At 44.5% G+C, this 22,357-nt stretch overlaps 1 protein-coding gene across 1 annotated transcript in view; it reads left to right on the forward strand.

Annotated features, from left to right (window-relative positions):
- TRABD2B (TraB domain containing 2B) overlaps positions 1-22,357 on the forward strand; it is a 297,703-nt gene that overhangs the window by 142,072 nt on the left and 133,274 nt on the right. The window contains exon 3 of the mRNA XM_075424535.1: positions 21,138-21,284. Coding sequence (XP_075280650.1) covers positions 21,138-21,284 — 147 coding nt within the window. The remainder of the gene's footprint in view (positions 1-21,137; positions 21,285-22,357) is intronic.

A 22,357-nucleotide genomic window follows, 5' to 3' on the forward strand; every position in this document is an offset into this window, starting at 1 on the left:
CCTTCCCTTCCCTTCCCTTCCCTTCCCTTCCCTTCCCTTCCCTTCCCTTACCTTACCTTACCTTACCTTCCCTTCCCCCTCCCCCTCCTGTCCCCCTCTCTCTTTCTCCCTTTCCCCTACCCTTTTTCCCCTTTTCTTTCTTTTTCCCTCCAGATCTGCCACCTGGTCGTTGCTGGGCTGGAGAGTCACAGAAGCTGTTTTCTGTCAATTTGTTGATCTCTTCTTCCTCTCCTAGACTGGCACCGACTCTGTTTTTGCTAGTTTTCCTTTCAGGAATACATGTGCGCTTCAGCATGAGGTCTGACAACCTCGACCCTCCAGGCATGACTAATTCCCATTTACAAGACCACTACAAAATCCATCAGATGGGAAGTGTCAGGGAGTCGGGAAGAGCCTGGCGTGTGCAGCAGGCTGGGGCTGCTCTCCCCATGCTGCGTGGCCAGGCTCTGTTGCAGGGAGGTCCAGCAGAAGTGGCCCTTGGAAGGAGCGGGAGGTGGAGGGGAGGGAAGGAGGGCTTCACGAGCAGCCAGCGATGCATTGCTTAGTGCGGCACTGTTCGCAGCCAGACACCGGGGCTCTAATAACAGCCAAGGTTAAGGCAATGACATAAATCGAAACTAAGGAGTTACGAGATGTCTTATGGTGTTTGAAAACCCAGGGGTGGACTTCTGTCGGGTGGAGTTTGAAAGTAGGAAAATAGCAGTACAAAGCTTCTAACAAATTTTTTTGGAAGTTGTCTTCAATGTTGTATCTTTATGCTGTTCAGGAGTGGTGGTAGTGATAATCCCGACTGGGTGTGGGGCATTGTGTGGGTTGCATTTTTTGATGGTGTTTTTTGTACAGTCTTAGAATTGAGAAACAGGATGAGTACAGTGTCCCAAATATCTCTCTGGTGGTCTTGTCGAACAGCTTCATCTCAACTAAACTCTCAATGACTTCAGCTCCCTGTGAGGCCAACTCTGAGTGCTCCTCAAAAATCCCACCCAAAGAGACAGAAATCAATGTTACACAGACAGGCTGTGGGTCAATCTCTTGACATGTTCAAGCATAGCCCAGAAAGCCAGCACAGAAGAAGAGAAATAGGAACTTACACAGATGTGAGGTCTGGAAGAACGAGAGCACTATGTGAACAAGGCCTCAGGAGGCAGGAGGTGGCCTTGAGTCACAAAAATGAGGTTTGTATTTAGTTGCCCAAAGGGAGATGGAAAAGAGTGAGAGAGAAAGACAAGGTCTAGGGGGAACAAACCCTGGAGAGAAGACAATATTGAAAATAAATGAAGGATCTCTATTTCTGTTGCAAGCATGACCCTTTGACTTCAGCAGGGCTGGAGCAAATAGTTTGATTTTATGGACACAGCTCATACGAATCTGGGCTGGAGTGCACGGGAGAGGCATATAGACAGCTGATTCAGCAACTTTGCTGGCTTTTTCACTTGAAATTGTTAGAGGCCCTTCTCATTTTCCCCTTTGGACTTCAGGATGGGAATTTCAACGTTGTTTAAAACCTTCTCAATCACGTCTCTGAAACCAAAACCTGGTATGAACTATGGGAAGGTGGTTTTGTAGAGCTTCTGTTCTAACCTGGAGAGTGCTGCATTCTCTCTGTGTGGGACCGATCCAAAATCCATAGAAATCAATCTTAGGCTTGCCATATACTTTAATAGAAATTGGACCAAATTGCAAAAGTTTCCTATTCCTTTGGCCCATTCCTGTGCAATTTTGCCCACTGAATTTAAAAGAAGTATTTATATCATGAGAAACAAACTACTTTTGTTGTGTTTTTCTGTGTTTGGATTTTTTTGCTGAATGTTCTTTCCTTACTGTTACTGGCTGAGAAATGATGGCTGTGACATTTTTATTGCTTTAATGGGACATGAGGAGGAAAAGTGATTCAAATACTTGCTAAAGGAAGTTTTCTCACTCATCTTGAAAATGGAGAGGTTGGTGTGAGTGATGCCCTACCTGAGTACTCAGAAGAAATGAGATGTCCACCATTTGATGAGGAATTACTGTGCAGAGTCTAAGCCTTTAGCCTGGAAAGCAGCAATGCCGTGGCAGAAAATGCCATGCTAATTAAAGACAGCTCCTCTCCCTGACGGGCTCTTCCCACCTCCATCCATCACAGCCCTTTGGGACAGGGGTTCATGAGGATGCACCAAGTGACTCATCTCCGTCTTCCTCTCACCCCTTCACAAGAAGGAAACCCATTGTGTTTCAGTCTTCTCTTACCAAAGGGGATTTATCCAAACCCTCATCAGGAAAGCTAACCCACATCTTCTGAACACAAGTTAGTGCCTTTACCACTGGGCACAAACTTTCGTGCTTTCTAGCTCCATTGCAAGTCAATACTGAGACACGCTGGCATAGCTCTCATATGAATTGGGGCTGTAACAGCAGAAAAATTGTATGGGTGGTTGAGCTGAGGTAATTATTTTTCGTTAGCGGAGTCTGTAAACCTCTGGCATTCAATATCCTGCAGTCTTCTGGGATTTTCACAGCCTTCACCACCATGGGTCCTCAGCACCTACTAGCAGCTCTGAGCCACCCATGCAGTTTCAAGCTCTATTGCGTGTCAAGATCTGGTTGCGTTATTACATGTGGGGAGTTCACACGAGATGTGCCACCCGCTAACAGCCTGCCTGACTACGCTTCGCGTTCAGCCCCAGCTCTGAAGCCCAACACGTTGCCTGTGTGGAGCAGCACAAGGGGAAGCATCATCTCTCCAGCATTGGTGTCTCTAGGATGAAGTCCTACAGGGATTCCTCGAGGGCTGAGTTTATTGCTCAGCTTTCCTTTCATGTCACCTCTGCCTCGTCATCTCTTTTCACTGGACTTGCATTACTCGGAGTCCTGTACCCTGTCCATCACCTGTTATAAGAACAGGCAATAAATTCAGTAGCCTTGAACAAGAAGGCTGCAAAACTAACACAGGGACAAATGCATTCTTGTCCCTTCGGGATTCCAATGCCTTATGCACTTTATTTTCAGGGATGAAGAAGTATGGTGGACATCATCCACTTACTTTAGCAAAGACAAAATCGAAATCAGCTCAGGAGTGTTTAATTTTTTTTTTTTTCTTTTTTTCCCCTTCTCTAAACCTTGTGTAGTTAATCAGGCTTGTAGTTTGCACCACATTTTTGGCAACTTTTACAAATAAATTTGTATAGCCTGCAAGATAAATGTCTGCTGATGGAAATAAGAGCGATCTTTACATATCCTGTACATATGTGAAGAGTAGCCCAGGACCCTCCTGCTCAGCCTTTTGCAGGGACGTAAGTGTGGTGTTTCTTGTTTTTGCTTTAGGGTTTGGATTTTTTTTTCCCCTCTTAATGTGCTAACTCAGAAGTCATAAATATTTTAGAACAAAGTTGGAGTGATTCATTTAGGGTTAGATCTGACCATAAGCATATGATGAATGGGCTTCAATTTAAATGCCAGTGGTTGGGGTAGCGGCAGGCAGCGGCTGCCACTCGTATTCTACAGCATCTACGTGTTCCAGCCACAGTGGACCTCATTTAATGAGGCAAATTTAGTAGGGATTTAACCTGGCCTCTGGAATTTCTGAAGCTGCATTTAAGAGCCCTGATTAAGGACAAAGGAGAGATGTCCGAGTAAGTGTGACTCTCTGAAGGAAATGCCTCCATCACCCATAAGAATCTGTTAGAATTGCTCCTTCTCTCCCTTCAGTGAATTTTTGTAATGTATAGGCAACGAAGGCAGGAGTCCCTCTCTTACATGGTGAAACCAATGGGGTGGTGTAGCTTGGTGCAAATCCACCAGCTTGAAAAAGTTACTGCTAGATTATACCAGTAGGAACCTGAAAGAATATCACCTGTAAATAACTGATAGAAAGGCAAATGTTTAAAAACATCCTCAAGGATGCTGAGTTCTGATTTAGCCCAGCTCAATTTCAGCCAAGCCAATGTTGGTCTGAGATGAGTTTTATTGACATGAAACTGCTCCAGGGAATTAGGCTTCGTTTCTCCTTGCTGGCAGTCAAGCGAAGATGTGTCTCTGAGTGGTCAGCTCTGCTAAAGTGTATGTGGTGGTATTTCTTACTGGAGCCTCTTCAAAGAGCCTTGTCAAGGAGTCAGTAGGATCCCCTGGGAAACAGCCCTCGGGGACAGGGGAGCAGAACTGGCAGATCTTCAAGGATGCTTTCCATAGAGCACAGGAGCTCTTAGTCCCCGGGTGTAAGAAGTCAGGCAAGGAAGGGAAGAGACCGGCATGGCTGAGTGGAGACCTGCTGGTCAGACTAAAGAGCAAGAGGGAACTGCACAGGCAGGGGAAGCAGGGACGGGTATCCTGGGAAGAGCGTAGGGGAGAGAGGTGATTCTGCCGCTCTACTCTGCTCTGGTGAGAGCCCATTGGGAGTCCTGCGTCCAGCTCTGGAGCCCCCAGCAAAAGACAGATGTGGACCTGTTGGAGCGGGCCGAGAGGAGGGCGACAAAGATGGTCAGAGGGCTGGAGCAGCTCTCCTACAAAGAAAGGTTGGGAGAGTTGGGGCTGTTGAGCCTGGAGAAGAGAAGGCTGCGGGGAGATCTTAGAGCAGCCTTTCAGTACCTGAAGGGGGCCTATAGGACAGATGGGGAAAATTTTAGTAGCAAGGCCTGTTGTGACAGGACAAGGAGCAAAGGCTTTAAACTAAGGGAGAGTGGATTTAGCCTAGATATAAGGAAGAAATTTTTTACAATGAGAGTGGTGAAACACTGGCACAGGTTGCCAAGAGGGGTGGTGGATGCCCCATCCCTGGAAACATTCAAGGCCAGGTTGGACGGGGCTCTGAGAACCCTGAATGAGTTGAAGATGTCCCTGCCCACTGCAGGGGATTGGGCTAGATGACCTCAAAAAATCCCTTCCAACCCAAAGCATTCTATGACTCTAAGGAAATGCCGAGTGCTGCTGGGTTATATGGATCAGGTCCTTACAAAGCTCTTCTGGTTATAAGGTTTGTCCTAGTCTTGCTTTAAAAGGCTTGGACTGTGCTGCACCACTGACCTGAGAGGGTACAGGATTGTGCCCTGGCTGAGGATCTAGTTCAGATAGGAAATGCCGAGCTTACTATTGTGAATCTATCATTATACTGACTTAGCGTATTAATCAACAAAGTGAGGGTACTGGACACCAAAAGGTCTAGAAAGTAATAATCAGTGATTTAGTGCTTGTCAAATTGACTGTTGGAGGAAGATGAGCACTTCCTGAGCCTGGCCTTGCCATTGTCTATCGAGTGGAACGCATTTTCTAGTGTCAGCCTTTTTTAATGGAAAGCCATATAAGCCTTTTGGGAGGTAGTGGGGAATCCAACAACTGTAGATCTTTTAGAGAAAATAAATAGACTTGTCATATGTTGCAGCCCTGTCATATTGGTTTCCATTTACAACTGAAAAAAAAAAAGAGACTGAAGACTGTTTACTCCTATTATTTTCCCTTGATTTGTTTCTTTCTTTGCTTGCATGTGTGGGTGGGTTGTTAAAGTTTTGTCTTGCTTCATTTTGCAATTTTTTATGGCCCACATTCTGATGTGCTGCAGCTCATTTGCAGGCTGCGAGACCGGAATGCACAAGGGTGGGCAGTGTTGAATTTCTGCCTGTAACTCAGATAGTAAGTGAGTAGGTTATAGCTTAGGGAGTGGGAGGAAGACAGTAAAACTCAATGTTTGGGAATATTTCAAAATGTCCAGTGATCACGGCTCCTTCGTAGGAGGAGATGTCCTTCCAGCCCCTCTCGTCCTCCTGTTTCTGAATGGTTTTGCAGAGCGGCTATGGCTAAGGCTTCGCTAAAATGAAAGTGCCACAGCCTGGAACGATAATGTAAAAAGTTGCATATTGTTATAAACACTCAATGATTTTTCTTCTTTCTTGTGGAGTTGTTTTTAAGCCCAGAGGTTCAGAAGTTCAAAAATATAAAGGAATAATTTGTACAAGAAAAGAAAGGAGTCTATTTCACAAGCATTGATGCTTCCACTGGGAATTAGCAGTAGCTGTTAGAGTAGCTGGGGTCATATAGAGCAACCATGCATTCTGCTCCCACTTAGGAAACCCCCAATTTTCAACTTTTTAACAGCCACAAGCTTACGTTTCTTGCAATGAAAAGTGGAGGGAAAGTTTGAGGAGCTCTTATTAAAAAAACAAACTTCAAATGATGATTGACTCCCCTTTTATGTCTCTAGAACGGGACCTATAAATCTCAACAGTTTTCTCTTCAATGGCTACTTGTTCTTTTTGGTTGGTGACAACTTTTATTTCAAGCGAGCTCAATTCTTAAATTAACCCTTGTGTTGACTCAAGCCTCCTTGTTTGTCTTTGCTTTGCCTCCCACAGATGGAGAAAAGCTTAGCATATGGTAACAGATCCATTCTCATTTCATGGTTGAGATGAAATGTGAACATTGGTGTTTCGCTGGAAGAGAGAAGAACTAGACTTCAGAAGATCTGCTTCCAAAGATCCTTGACATAGGACTTCTGATAGGCAGATGAGCAATGAAGGTTTAACTTATTTGAGCACAGGTATTCCAAGTCACATGTGAGCATTTGAACTCCCAGTCCCATCCAGTATGGCTGAGGTCTAGCACTCCCTCCTTTGTCATGCTTTCAATAGCAGCTGTAGGGATATAGCTGTCCAGAGGTCCCTGGATTTTGCCCATATTTAGAATGAATTCCAACCTTTGAAGCCTAGGAAGTAAACACCTAATATAAAACCCATAAAAATCTCAAGCAGCATCAGCCACTGAACCTAGCAGAAGACACAGCTGAAAAATGGGTTGACCAGCAAGAGCGCTGTGCCCGTGGGTGTCCGTTAGCTACCGAGCCTTCTTCACAGCTATGCAAGCTCTGGGAGCCAGTAGTGCTCCCACTCCACTGCCTGCCTGTGTGTGGCCAGCCAGATTTGGAAGCTCTATCTTATATCTTTCTGTCAGTGACCTGTTATACAGTCCTGGGGCCTAATGCTTGTGTCAACATGAGGTTAGGTTTCATGGCACCCTGAGCAGAGCAGGAATGTCCTGGCTTATATTTGTCTCCCCAGGAGAGAAAGAGGGTGGGAGAGAAGCATTCAGCAGCTACTGGGCAATCTTCTGCCATCTCTTGACAGGTAGTGATATAAATCAGGAGTTTGAGTGGGACACGAAGGCAAGACCTCATTGCTCTGTTTAGATCCCTATCAGCCATGATTAATTCATTGCTATAGGTGGAAGGATAAACAAGGCTTCCTGTAATCTTAATTGTTTCTACCAGCCTTTGAACTGATGCATCCATCTGGTAGCATTTAGTTGTGAATACAAAGGGTCAAACCATGCCCAAGGCTGCATGGCAGGCAGCAGGACCCGTGCTGAGACATGTCAGTGCCAGTTGGGAATTGGTTCTTGGTCATGCAGTACAGCTGAGGCAAGGAGACTCGAGTTAGTCCTAGATATGTGGCTTGCAATATCATCTGGAAACTTAAGTGCCAGAGCTTCCGAATTTATTAGACAGGAGACTGGCAAAAGTGCCTTAAGATGGCTAAGGATGAACTGGAGACTTCATACAATGCTACACAGACTTCTACTCTGCCATTCCCAATGCTCTTATGAGAAGTCCAAAGAAAAGTCAACGTGGACTGCTTTTCTTGAGCAACTCCCACTGTAACTGCAAGAGATTTTCTGGATCTTTCACAGAACTACTATTTTCTTGCATCAGGAGTCCTTCCCCTCCTCTCAAGACTCTCTTTAGCGGCTTTGATCTGCAGTCTTTGCAGGTAGGTGACTCATACACTGATCCATCTACCTTCAGCGCTGTGCACAGGGCTGGACTTGGCTTTGACGTTCTTGTGTACAAAGCATTCCCATGATAATAACTTGAAAAATACCATGCTAGTTTTACTCCCTCCAGCGTCACCATGTAGCTATTGGAAAAGGGCAACAATCTTGATCTGTTTGGTGCAGGGGGCATGTTTTGAAAGCAGAAAGATCTCTGGCAAATACAGCCTGTGAGGAACAGAACTAGCTTATTTTAGCTGACAGCTTTGGAGAAAACCAGCATTGCTAAGTTTCAAATTAGTGTGGGTAGACACTAATAAGAAAATTTAGGGCTAGCAATTCAGAGGGAATAGTTTATTGCTTTTTGGTTAAACCCTTTTCAATTTCTATCAGCATAGAAAGAGCAGAGCTTTTTCTCTCAGTCATTTGTGCCCAAAGCAAAATGTGATGAAAACAGGCAAACTAAAATGTAATTTAGCTTCCTAAAAGCAAAGAGGAGAGGTCACCCCATCAGAAAAAAAGTCAGAATTTGCAGTTTAAACGAGACTCCATGAAATCTTTTCCTACTAATGTTTGTATTCTAATGCTTTGAATCCAATCTCTTCTACTTACCAGAGCTCAGTAAAGAATGTTTCCTGGGCAACTTCTTTTGCAATCTATTCAATTTTTGCCTCTGTATATTAACTGTCTGATGTTTTTCTCAGATGTATTCATGGTTTGGAGTCATTTACTGAGCAATTCCAGACTTGCAGCTCATTTCTACGTGGTCCTGAGCATTTGCTGTTCAAAATACAAGCTGAGTTTCTTAGAATTTGATAATTATATCGCAGAATTTGAGGAACAATTAAATGGCAAGCATAACTGCCCTTGTACAAAATAGAAACATGGGGCAAAATTCCCTGTCAAGAGAATTAGTGAAGCATAGTTGGGGCAAACTGAGCTGACCAACTTCTATCTGCAAAGAACTTGGTCTATAAAACCACTTGAACCTACTCTCCATCTTACCTACTTTAGGGAAGGTATAAAGATCATGAGCAAGGGAGAAGTGCAAAACAGATGTTATCTTCAAAATGAGCTGATTGCCCCCAAGGTTTGTGGAGGATGTCATTTCCCAGCCTCAGCATCACCCCCATCTCCTCCTCCGGGATGTGCAGGAAGGATTTCAGCGGTGTTGGTCGCCGGAATGATGCTAAATTGCACCAGCCAAGACTGGCTCTGAAACTGTTTGTGCTCCTAGGAGTTAGGCTTAAGAAATTAAATCAAACATGGAAGTTATCCTCGGTGCTCTGCTTAGTGCCCACTCTACTGCTTTGGGATTCCTCGCTGGATGTCTTCGCTGCTGTCCCAAGGTAGAAGGCAGTCATGATTGTGCAAATGGCTGCTCTTTATCTCTATTATTCCAGAGCAGCAACAAAGAGTTTTGCTTTGGGGAGTTGCTTTTTTTCACCTTGGGGTATCCAGGACTGGTCTGAGCTGTTTCCCTGTGTGCAATGTATTCAATGGCTGTAGGATTTCTGGGACTCTTCCTGGCGAAGCCCAGCTGTAGAAGGAACAGCCTGCTGAATATTTACGGAGCTTTTCAGGGAGTAGCAGAGTGCCCTTGCTTACATGTGTATGTATTTACTGAGCATCACAATTAATCAGGCAAGGAGAAGAGGGGAGGGGAAAAGGATTTTTTTGACTCCACTTCTTGGAATGCATCTAAGGAATGGGGATATGTGGCTAAAGGTGCAGAAGGGTGAACCTGAGGTTCGTCTCTTTTTCGGTTATTTTCTCTGCTGTTTGTGTGTGTGGACCAAAATGGTGCCTGAAAACAGTATTTATTATCTTTTTCATTATTATTTATTTATGTGGGGAAATATCCCACCTTCAGGAATATTTGAAGCTGTGCAAAGAATATTATTCTAGGTCCTTTCTTCCTAGCTAGAAGAAAAAAGAAAAACAAAATGTTACTTGAATGGAATGCTTTTTTCAGAATTTGCCAATTCATGTAAATTTTTTTTTCAGCAATATCTGATACTTGGCTCTGGCCAGGAAAGCAAAAATCTGTGAATACTCTTCTTGATTCCTTAGCAGCATATCCTCTTCAGTAGCTGGTTTCATAGGTGTTGTCTGACTGGAGCAGAGACTGTTTAGCCTAGGCTTAAAAAAGGTTCAAGCAATATGATCTTTTAGTCCCAATGATAATGAAAATGTAACAGTTATAGCTGTCTCTTGAAAGATAACCTCTCATAGTTCATGAACAACAGAATTACATTGAGAGAGCCTAGTAGAAAATAAAGGGTCTGAATTTATCATTCTGACCTTAAAAGCTAATGGAGCAGTTTGTTACAAATAATTAATTTTAAAAATTTCTTCTATCTTGGCAACTTGACTGTGAGTAGATTTCAGTTTCCTTAAAGCTGTTTGTAGGCTGAATTTATTTGCTGAATTATTGATGTAAATAACTCGGTGAATAGTAAGTAATTATTCCTGCCCTCCACTTAGTTTGAAGGAAAGTGCTTGGCTACAAGTAGATGATATTAGAAATTTGAGCTGCTGTGATTTGATGGGTAGGTCACCTTCTTTCCCTGGCTAACTGAATTTTGAATGATTTTTATGTAACTTGCTCCTTCCAGGAAAAAATCTTGTAGACTGCAACAAGGCTGTGAAATTGTATACAGGGAGCATGCAGCACTCCCTGGGCTATAACGGCAGCAGTGTATGGATCTGATGCCTCCTCTCGCCCATGTGCCCCGTGCTCCAAAGTGATGTTTCTTTCTGTCTTGGGCTTCTCTGTCTCTGTGTTTGCTCCTTGCTGCGTCTCCCTCAGAAAGACAGCTGAAGCAGGAGCTGCTGCGTTGATTTCTTGTTAAACTCCTGGCTGCGTCTGCGGCTTTTCCTGCCTGACCCCTGCGACAGAGGACCTGGGGATGAGATCGGCGGTTGCTTGCAGCAGGGGTTGCAGCTCCGCGTTAAAACATCGGCGTGGCAGCTCCAGCATGCAGATGGGTGAGAGCGTGGCGAGGGGCCCGTTCCTGGTGGCAGGCTGCATCCAAGGAACACGCTGGTGTAGCTCCAGCCTTGCCCTCCCGCAAAGCACCTGCTCGTGTGCCCGGTGAATGATGATTGATCACCTTCGGTGCCCTTTCCCAGGCTTTGACAAAATACGCCTCCGAGCAGTTGTCTGGGGGATTTTTGTGGCCATCTGTTGTTACCCAGGGCTGTAATGTCACTGCCTAATTGTTTTCCAGACAGGCGTCCTTGGTGCTGGCTTTTCGCTGGAGGAGGGGGTGGTCTTGGGCTGGTCACTCACGCGCTGCTTCTGCACCCAAAACCCCTCTTGCCATCAGCAGCAGGATCGGGGTGAACCCTTCCTTCTGGCCTAGGGACGCTTGGACCAGTGCAGCATCTCAAGCGGCATATCAAGCCCTGCATTTATTAACAGACATGGGGTACCCCATGCTTGTTCACCGCTTCTCCCAATGAAAAGACCCTTTTGCATAGTAAAATTAATTCAAACTTGAGATAATGGTAAGCTAAAACAACAAAACCAACCCAAAACAAGCGCTTATCCCTGATGAGTTCAACTTCCTGCTTCCTCTTGAAGGTTTCCTTTCCTCACACTGTTTGAAATCTTGATTTTTTTCTTTTTTCTTTTCTCTTTATTCTTTTTTCTTCTTTTTTTCTTTTTTTTTCTTTTTTCCTCTTTTTTTCTGCTTTTTTCTATTTTCTTTTTGCCTTTTTTTTTTTTTTCCCCTTTTTTTCTTTTCCTTTCTTTTTTTTTTCTTTTTTTTTTTCTTTCCCTGCTGACCTCACAAGGATGCAGTCACCTTCAGGCTTGGGAAACATTCCCTTTTCTACAGCTGCCAACTCGGTCATGCTCACATGGAGACTAGAAAACTGAGACAGTTGTTGCCCCAAACTGTTTGTCCTTGGCCAGAGATTGTAGCTCCATCTGGCTCACTGGAAAGTGCTCCCCTTCCTGACGGGCTGCGATTTACGCTCCAGCGTGCTGACGTACGTGGCAATTGGCACCTGCATGTACTGACACCCAGGGCTGAGAGTTGGAAATTCAGGACATATATCTTTATGTCCCCCTCAGCCGTTCTTGCTGCAGGAGAGCAGTCTGGAAAGGGGCCGTGCTGGCATCGCGAGGTGTTAAGCTGGGATGGCTGAAGGAGTTAATCTGCTGCCTCACTGTAATATAATAGAAAGGAAAACATGCCTATGGGGCTAGTCCATTTTACTATGTAGCTTCAGCTGGTGATTAAAAAGAAACAGTTCAAAATCAAGCAGTAATATGAATAAAACCCCAAATTAAATACACCCAGGACAGGCTGCAGTTTTCAATGGGTGGATGCTTAGCATATCATGAAACCAGGCTTTTTAAAAAACTATCTCAGGCTGGGTGCCTAGAACTGGGAGCTCCACAAACCACCCAGAGCTTTGTTTTTTTCCATGCGGGTGCCCCTTTCATTGCAGCTCACTCGTCAGCGGGGCCGACTGGTACGCTCCGCTCGGGGCATGTTCCCACATTCCTCCTGTTACGATGGAGACAAAAAAGTAAAATCGAAACCCCAGATGGGCCCGGTAACAATTTGACTTGTGAGTCAAGAGCACAAATGTGGTTTCAGGTTCTTGGGAAGGATTGTGCGTGCCCACTTTGAAGGTGATGATCCCCAGAGTGAGGACAATGTGCCCATTGAAGGTGGAGGAAAGCGATCGTGGGCACTGCCCGTCGGGCGTCCTGCCAGGTGTCAGTGTGGGGAGTGCAACTGCTGAGCAAAGTAGCAGGCAGGCAGCTACTCTTCAACAGAGTGGTGCAACCAAGCACGGTGATGATTCAGAGGTGAAGGCATGGGGAGCAGTGAGGTGGGTGGGAAGGAGTGATAGCAGAAGCGGTATTTTCAACCACAAGCTCCCCAACTGGCAGATTCCCAAAGATGGGAAGTGTTGTCTGAAAAAACCTCACCCTGTGCCCAACTCATTTCTGAAACGTTCTTTTCCAACGTATCTGTTACTGGACACTTTTGGGGGGTGTTGGACTTATCTGGGATGAGTGCTCTTGTTTCAGTAACACCTTTGAAGCAACGTGCTGCAGCCACCGCGGCACCTCTCCTGGAACACTGCTCTTCTCCACAAACCTTTTCACAAACTACTGGTGCCCACAAAATTCTTTAGTTACATGGGGGGGATTTCCCTGACATTGAGGCAACATTTGGGTTTCTGAATATATGGGTTTGTAAGTGGTGAGATACCTACAGGACAGGAATAACTGGCCAAGCCAGGTTTGCCAGGTTGGTGGCACAGGAAGAGACAGAGGGGTGACCAAGGGGCAGCCAGGAGCCCAGGGCATCACCTAACAAGCAGCAAGGCCATGTCTAGTTTGTCCTGCTGGACCACTGCCCGCTTTGCCTGGGTGAGAAATGTCTCTGCCTTCCTCTACACCTGCGGGTCTCACATGGTCTGGAAGTGTTACTTCAGCCAGCCATCATCCAGTATCACACAGTCCATCTCCTTTCTCTTTCTGGAGTCAGTTCCATTCACATCAGCTGAGTGCCCCAGCCTTTTGTCCCTGTCTTTCCAATATCAGAAAAATACTGTCTCTCCTTGAGAGTGCAGTCTTAGAGTCATGAATTGATTTTACTGTCTGTTTGCCTTTTTGTTGACAAGATCTAAGACTGCAGACCAGAAGCCTGGTGGCACTTGGACCTGTGAGCCGTCACTGCCGGGCAAGGTGTTGGTTACTGGAACTTGTTGTGCTTTTAACCAGAAAAGTGCTTGAGGAAACAGACTGCTCAGAGTGTAACTCTTTTGTTGCTAATATTTAGCCTTTTAGGTAGGTTTAGTCATGAAAATTAATCTGCTGAACCCAGTACAACTGAGAAACTGGGCCTATGTGAGAGTACTGGATGCGGGTAAATCCTGCATTCAAAATTCACAAAATCCATGTAATCCGCACGTTTAGGCTGCGGGTTTAACAGAGGTAATTCCGTCCCTTCCGGTGTTTTAGTTTTGATTATGTTGCAGATTCTTCCTCCCGTTGTTTCTTCATTTATTTGCCTAAGCTCGAATTTGGTCATTGACCAAAGCAGGGCGTTACCCTGCGCCGTCACTGCTCGCGTCCACCACTGCTGCTGGTTGGACGTCAAGCGGAGTCACTGGCAAAGAGACCGTGCCAACCATGTGGTGAGGGCACTGAAACTACAGCATCATTCCACTGTGGTGTGGTTCACAGAAGGGGAAAGGAAAGACATTCCTTACCAAAGCTCTTTTTATTCCTTTCCCTTTCTTCTGGATTAATCCGGACTCTTAAGTACCTTTAGAAAGTAACATGGTTCACTACATTTAGAAGAAGAGGTTTCAGGTCTTATCCTTCTTCCAGCAGTGCCCATGGTACAGCTGCTGCTGACTTCGGTTTACATATTTCAGAATTTGTTTTGGGGTGTTTTAACCTACTTAAGGTGGGTATTTATAGTATATATACTGGGAATGATACAATGTTTCTAAAGTGCTGTCAAGATGGAAATTAACTGAGATCAGTTTTTTGCTCCACAGTCTTTATTTGTTATTTTAATGGCCTTGTGCAAGAGAAGCCTTGTGTCTAAGAGCACAAAGCATAGCTAGCTCACCTGACAACCCACCAAAACGCCAGACAGCTGCTCTCCAGGCTCTGAGTTACAGGTGTGCCTGCCCCAGCCCAGCTGAAGCCAGGAACTCGGTGCAGAAGCAATAGCATAGCAGGGTCAGCCCAGGGAGCGCGTGAGAGCTGCTGTCAACCAGGAGAGTCCTGCTCGGGCTTGGGAGTCTTGGGGCTGAGGGAGCGGGGGTCTCATGCACAATACAGTGTTTCCTGTCTATGAGTTGTTTCTGTTGTTTTCGAATGCCTTGATTCAATCAAAATAGAGAAAATTAAAAAAAAAAATTAATTTTTCACATGCATATTTGTCACAGAAACTTTGCATAAGGAGGGAAGTCAGGGGGCTGAAGTCAAGCTACTGGGAGCCAACTTCAGCAGGAGCTCTGGGACTGCAGGGCTGCGGGCTGGAGCCCTGATCTGAGCTCCCGGGGGCTTTCTCAGCATCAGGAAAACCAGTCCGAGTCCCGGGGCTGCAGGTTGGTAGCGTGACTGCTGCGCACCAGGCCGTGCCTGCATGTCACCGTCGTGGCGAAGCCAGCAGGATAGGTGGTGGTCAGGGGTTTCGCCAAGCGCCTCGGTCAGATTCAAACTGTTTTATTAAAGGGGTTAATCGGCAGTTTGAAAGGGAGAGGGAGAAAGCGAGGTCCTTAGGTCTCCCCGGTCAGTGCCAAGCCGCAGACTGTTAACTACTCCTGCCTTTCAGAAGCAATAACTGCGGGTTTGGGGAACATATGGAACCAACTAGCTGAAAGGCTTTTATGAGGATCTTGAACAGGGGGCACGGTTTTGTGAGCAGAAATTCCAGTGGATGAGTTAATAGTTTCACTTTCCTTAGCTGTCCCTTTATAGGAACAACAACAACAAAGCCGGGCACGTTCCTCCCAAAGCCCCGGCTGTACAATGTGCCGATGCATCCAGGATTTCGTTTGGACATGGGGGGAGTCCTGTAGTAGGACCCCCAGGACCTGTTTTTTTCGGAGCTGTTTCCTGATGCTGACCTCATTAGGTGAGTTTCACAGCTCACTAATTCCTAGCAACAGTGCGAGAGACTCAAGGAGAGGGGAAACCCGTCTTCTGGAAACCAATGGAACTGAACGGATTTGGGCAGACACTTTTATTGCTTTTCATTAATCTGGAAAATCAGGGACTTGGGTTTTTCTTTCCTTTTTTTTTTTCTTTCCCCCAAGCCACTATTTTGGCCTGGAACTGTATATTTGGGTTTCTATCTGAGTACAGAGAAGGATAACAACAAAAGAAGCATCCCTGAAGAACCATATACCTCAATATTTATGTTGAGGTTTGTTTTGAACCAAGCAGAAGAGTGGGCATTTCTTTTCCGGAGTTGCTGTCTGGGCACTGGCAGGATACAGTCACTCAAACACTTCCAGTAATGCTTATTTAGTACTTGCATCGTGGTGGCGCGTGTCCAAAAGAGAGAGCAAAGGAAAACAATAGTTGCCTGCTCAACAGCTGACATCATGTGTGAAATTTAAGTACTGTTTTTTTGTGGTATTGTTCTTAATCATGGCTCTGTGCAGGGGTCACCCTGTAACTCCAGCTACTGGAGTCCTGTGAATGAGATGTTTGTAGTTCAGCCGTGGTAAGTTTAGGACTGGAAAGTCGTTTCTCCCCTGTCGCGTAAGAGTGAAATTTGAGCACCAAAGTTTGGCCTGAGAGTTTTCTCAGGGTTGCCTTTCATTCTCAAGTCTTCTGTGTAGCAAACGTTCCAGAAGAACACAGGTCCATTTCTCTTCAACTTAACACAAAGTTTGTTTCTTCTGTTGTAATCTCCGAATTTGTTGTCTATTTTATTAGCAATATATTTCATACGAAGGTTTGGGACACCTCAAGTATTTTATCTGAAAATAAGGTTTCCTTGTCTTATTTTGGGACGGCCTCTTAGATGTTCCCACAAAGCTGCTCTTCCGTTGTGGCACCATTTGGAACTATAGTCAGCCAAATGGAAGAGATGGCCCTGGCAACCTTTCCACCTGGTTAGAAATCCATAGTATTGCCTCCTAGACAAGGTGGTAGGCACAGAGTCGAGGTGCTGTCAGAGTTTGTCAAAAATTGATTTCTGACAAAGCATGTGAGCCTTCAGGATAATCAACCCAAGTCAACTCACTTGCCTCTACAAAAGTGTTAAAAACGTGGAGCTGAAAGGATACAGCTAACTCTGCGTCCTTGAGCTGATGTTCGGTGATGATCACAGCAAAGAATCTGTGACCTGAATAGCGTCTTTTAGAAAAGTAAGCATCTTATTTCTTCTTTCATGCCATTCAGGACCTTATGACCAAAAGACCTTACAAGCAGCTGACATACACCAGGCATGATGCCGTATTTGATGAGGGTTGACTTGGGTATTATTTTCTGGGCTTTTTTTATTCTCTTCAGCTAGGGACAAATGCACATAAGATGGATAAGGAGAAATCTCTCCTGCACAAAGGCCATGATTTCTCCTCTTTAGCTATCACATACAGCACTAATATGTTTGCTGGCCTTCAGGAGCCTTCAAACATCCAGTCTGAAGTTGCAGACTCGTGGCACAGTAAAACCCAATACATGACGGTTTGTGAGAGTACCTTGGAACAAGTGGGATTTTTATCTAGCTTTGCTCCCTAAACCAAATGCAATGAAGAACACGATTTCTGGTGGAAAGGCTCAAGTGTTCCTAAGCCCAGTCCAGGTACATGTCTATTCACTTCCTCTCCCTATTTGGAAAGGTAGCAATGCTTTTTTAGATCTGTTTCTGTGGATTGGATTTACTTACCTAAAAGCCATATCTCATTAAAATCTCACATAAAATCAAACCTCCAGCCTCTCCCATGGGCTTGTAAAACAAAGTTCCAACTGTCCCAAGGCAACTTGCACAACTGCTGATGCCAACACTTCTATGCAATGCCAGCCTCCTTTGAAACCTTAAGACCCAATACAGTTTTGTCTGCTCGCTTTGTATGAGGGGTTTGGACGTTTTCTAATGTTTCATCTTTTTGAAGTTGAAAGTTAAATGCCTTGAACATTCCAGTTGATTTATATGTGAGGTAGACTTTTGTAACCCATGCCTTCCATTCTTGTATGACTCCTTCTGGCTCTGTAACCCAGCAGCATGTGGCGGAGAAATACTGTTTGCGCGTCAAGGTAATCAGTAAAGCTGTTGGCTATGGTCTGCACTGGGTTGTTTGGTCCCTCGCTGAGGCCTGGACTGAGCTTACACATGAGTAGCAAAGTCTGGTCTCTGCGATGTGGTTGTAGCTGAAGTGCCCGAGATCATAAAGGCGAAAGAGCAAAGGTTAAAGCAAAGGTGATGCTGGGTTACATCAACGTCACTGTTGGGTGATGGTGACAACAGTTGGCTCGAACATAAGGAATGGCCCAGTCACTCTCTTAGGCAGTGAAACAGGACCCATAGCTCTGCCCAAGGGCTGAGCGGGTGTCGCCAAACACCCAGAGAAAATCTGTGTGCTGGGCTGCTGCTTTGCACAGGAGAATGACACCACTCGGATAAAAAGTCTTCCTCCTGGCAGGGTGAAAACCCCTGTCTGTTGTCCATGGTTGATCAGTCGCAAACGGGAGCCAGAGATAGGCGTGCAAATACAGTTTTCGAAGCGCGCCAATGTGAGGACCATAAAATGCATGAATAAAAATGCACTTTCCCAGAGCCGAAGTCATAACTTCCCATCACTTCCCAGAACAAATACTGTCTGCTGTATTTATTAGGTGGGACTGTGTGTAGGCAGTCACTCTAAGTGTGTTTATTTTGAAGTCATCACTTGTGCAGTAATCTCAGGCACCTCTGGGAGATTTAACTCAGATAGGGGTTTAGCCTGGAGGTCGTAGGGTCACTGATATTAAGACAGAGAGAAGGAGAGGAAACAGCATTGTTTTTGTGGCATTATCAGAACAGTAAGGAAAAATAAATTCAGGTTTTAAGATGGCTTTAATGTGACTCTGAAGGAAATTATCTACAAATCCAGCCAACGAGCAGGCGGCTGCGACGAGACCCTGCTTCTCTTTAACTTTGTTTTGAGCCGCCCGACCCAAAACCATGGTGGTTATGGCTTGATTAAGCAAGACCTCTCTAGAAATCTAGTTGAAGTGGTTACAGTTTTCCTTTAGCATATTCAAGTGATGGAGTTTCTAATTTTAACTTCCCTCCTAAAATAAAATCCCTTGAGTTGCTTTTCGGGCAGTAGTTTGAAGCCAGTGGTGAGCTCCCTGCAGCGGTAGCAGAGTGCTGGATCGCAGCTGGTGGCCAGCATCACCTCTACGTCCCAGGTCTGCTCGGGGGCAGAGAGCGGGGACACGAAGGTCCTGACACTAATGAAATCTGGGGTCTGGTGCACAGGGGTCCATCTACTGTTGTAAACTCCAAATAACTCATTCTGTCTCATGTGGAGTCTTTGATGTCTCATAAGAAGTGAACTCGTACTGTGGGATTCTCTGCAGCCCGGCACTTATTTTCAAGGAACATATAGGCAGTTTTCTTTAAGACCTCTAACCCTCTGCAAATGTGACTGCTATCAGCTAATAGGTTCCAAATTTATTAGGAGGAGACAGACAGACAGACAGACCCAGAGCAATAATGCACAGGACTGGTTTCCCCAGGAAGCCAGAATAACAAAATAACCCCTCAAACAACCCAAAAAGAAGCAAAAAAAAAAAAAAAAAGCATTGGAAGTAAAGTAAGGATTTTTTTATTGCCTTCTTAATATTTTATCATAAAAGACACTGTCCTATCCTCAGGGTTTGTTTGTGGTTTGTATATGTGTGTGTGCCTGTGTGTATACATATTTTTGTATATAAAAATACAGCAACATCCATTGTTTAAAAAATGAAAAATTAGAATGATTTTACTTAAAAGCATTTCAGGGAAACCTCTGCTCTCAGTTTTCCTGTCAACGTTTTTCTAAGCTTTTATTTTTATTAGTCAAAATGTTTAGAATCCCCAGGAAATCCTGGGATGAACTGTTTCCTCTTCGAGCTGGAGCCCTGAGGGGAAAAGAAAAAGCTCAGATCCTTTCAAAGGTTAGAAATTTTTCAAACCGTAGTTTTTGCAGATTTTTTAAATTAGAGAAAAACTAAGTTAGGAAGATGCTTAACTCCAGGTTGCGGTCCTGGGAAAGATTGATCTCTTTGTAGCAAAGCCTGAGGAGACCCTTAGATCTGAGCAAGGAAATCTTTTAGGCTTGGATCTTAATGGAGAACCGATTGCCGAACTGAGGTAGAACAGGTTCAGTTGAAAGACAATCTTTATATTTTTTAAAAGTAAATTAAAAAATAACAGTTGCTTTTCCTCAGGCAATTTGTGTGTGTTAGTTAGCATGTAACAGGCTTGTATTAAGAGGCTGTTAATGCCCTGGAGATGCTTCTTATTATTTTTTAAAAATCTCAGGTCGTATTTGTTATATACCTGAGGTTTTGCAGGAGTAAATCCAGTTGACTGTTTTCTTTCCTTCAGATAAACTTCAATGGGAATCATAATTTTAAGCTAATAAGAACTTCCATCCAGCAAATACAGAAGTACATTGTTAATTTTAAACTCCTCTGGGGTTCACTCCTTAAAGTGGGTTCAGTTCCTTAAAGTTAAGAAGGTAAGAATATGTGTCACAGACTGCAGCCCAGCTGGGCCAGCTGGAGCTCAGCTTGACGCAGATTTTGAGATGATGGTTATTTGGGATGGAGAAGGCACTGCTGTTATAGATGAGAGAAGCTGAATATATTGTGAAATGTGAGGCTGAGGGGATGCAGGACTCTTCACAAAAAATGACACAGCAATATAGTTTTTCAGAACTCTGATTCACAGTCACTACATATCACTTTATTTGAGGGAAAATGCATTTGCGTATTTATATAATTTGTGACCAGCTGTCTGCTGTTCTTCTAAGTTATTCGTCTACTTTTTACCAAGTTTCTTTGGAAGGTACTTGGAAAGCTGAACATGAAAAGCCCAGACTTGGTGGTTTACTAATTGGTATAAATTACTCCCACAGTCTTGTCATAGACGTAAAAGGATTTGTGGTAATTCACGTGAAATTTAGTAGCCTTTTTGGTAATGCGAGGGAAAAAATATCATCCTTAAGGACATTTATTTTTTTGGTTACCTAAATTTACATAGTAAAGAGTGCGTCTGTTTTCTGGGTGTTTTCAGGTTTGGGATGGGGACACTCAGCTAGTCTGCTGGGATGGGGTTACAATTCAGTATCTCTCTTCACTTTGCAAGAGGGTGGGTGAAGGGGGAAAGCCTAAAGCAGGGACACTAGTAATGAATTTCCTGAAGTTTCTGCTATGAGAAGCGAGCAGAAAGTCCTGATACAACAACTGTGACTTGAGAAGTCCAGAAGATTTTGGTTTTTATCAAAACCCTTCCAACTGAGTCTGGGCTTTGGATTTAAGTTAGCAGACAGGGAAGAGTCAGAGGCAATAGAAGTTTCCTGATTTAGGGGCCTTTTCATTCCAGTGTCTCTCAGGTAGCCAGGTAGTCAGCACAGGTAGCCTAGAAGTTCTCAGACCGTGACCTCTGAGCAATACGTATGTGTTGTGAAGTTATATTTTATGCGGTATATCAAGGGTTTTATAATAAGATCTTCTGCTTGTAGGGAGCCTTGCATCTGACTCCCCTTCCATTTGGGAATGCCCAAAGACCAGCACTTGTTACTGTGGGCCAGGATGGGTCAACAGACTTTGGGAGCAAGAGGGTTCTTCAAACTTTGGCCTTTTAGGCTTTGCTGCTTTGATTCCTAATATCTTTAACTCCTCACTGGTTTTCCTGTCTGCGTTTCTACAGGTGCTGTTTGCTCTAAACCAAACTCTGCTCCAACATGAGAGCCTCCGAGCGGGTAGTTTGCAGGCCCCGTATACCACTGAGGATCTCATCAAGCATTATAACTGCGGAGACCTGAATGCTGTCATATTCAACCACGACACTTCTCAGGTAAGCAAGAGCGTTGCAGAAGGGCTAGCTAATTGAGAAAACTCAGCTGCTTGAATAGCAATGTCCCTTACAGAGCAAGGAAGTGTCTTCTACCAAAACTCTGAGATAAAATTTCTACGCTGGATACAATGATCTGTATTCGTTAAAACTGCGGTGAATTGAGGTACAGAGAGATGAGGAGGCTGGCATGAAGCCTGTCAGGTGCCTATAGCACAGCAATAAGTAAAGCTTTGGTCTCAGGGTCATCACTTTATACTCCGTCTCCTCTTTCCCCTCTTCCTTTTGATGCCCTGTGTTTTCTTGCCACACATGCCTCGTGTGCCTGGTGAGGGAGCGGGGTTTCCTTGGTATTGCATGGGCTCTGGGGAGGGGAGTGCCTGGAAAACTTTCTAGGAATGTGCAAGTTAATTATGGATGTTTGTGGGGCTGTTGAATGTAGTCCTCTCATTAAGGGGGGAAAAAAAATCTTTGTAATATTTGAGCTTATATATGAAGAGGAAGTGAACCTTATGTAAATAGTCTGTAAAGTAAATAACTTTTCAAACATGTCATAATTCAATAATTTTGTATGTGTCTAAGGCAGCCCTTCAGTCTCTGTTTATCTTAGTTATCCAATGCTATTAAGAACTCTCAATGGAGCAGAAATCTGCTTTCCAGACCAGTTTGATAGTTCATGGCAAACTCTGAGATGCTTATTTAAAATGTAGGTTCCTCTTTCTCCTTTCCCATTAATTCTGTGGAAACTTGGTCTTTGGATGTCATCTCCTACCTCTCCTTCTTTTTAATAAATGTTCCCAGGTTCCTGTCTGAGCTGCAGTGACTTACTTGGAGGGGACCTGTATAAACTTTGGCAGCCACAGTATTATACATGTTTTGCCAGTGAAAGTCTATCAAATCATGATAGCAGTTTACCATTAGCAAATGTAAATTAAGGATAACTATGTGTCTTCAAGAGAGAACTGAGATAGGGTAAGCTCAGTCTGTTGATTGATGCAGAGGTCTCTGAGACATTTTATCTTGCCATCACTACTTTGAGTTGCAGAGGGCTCTGTGGGTCACTTGTTTCTCAGAGG

This window comes from Opisthocomus hoazin, chromosome 6 (genome assembly GCF_030867145.1).
Source record: "Opisthocomus hoazin isolate bOpiHoa1 chromosome 6, bOpiHoa1.hap1, whole genome shotgun sequence".
Classification (NCBI taxonomy): domain Eukaryota; kingdom Metazoa; phylum Chordata; class Aves; order Opisthocomiformes; family Opisthocomidae; genus Opisthocomus; species Opisthocomus hoazin.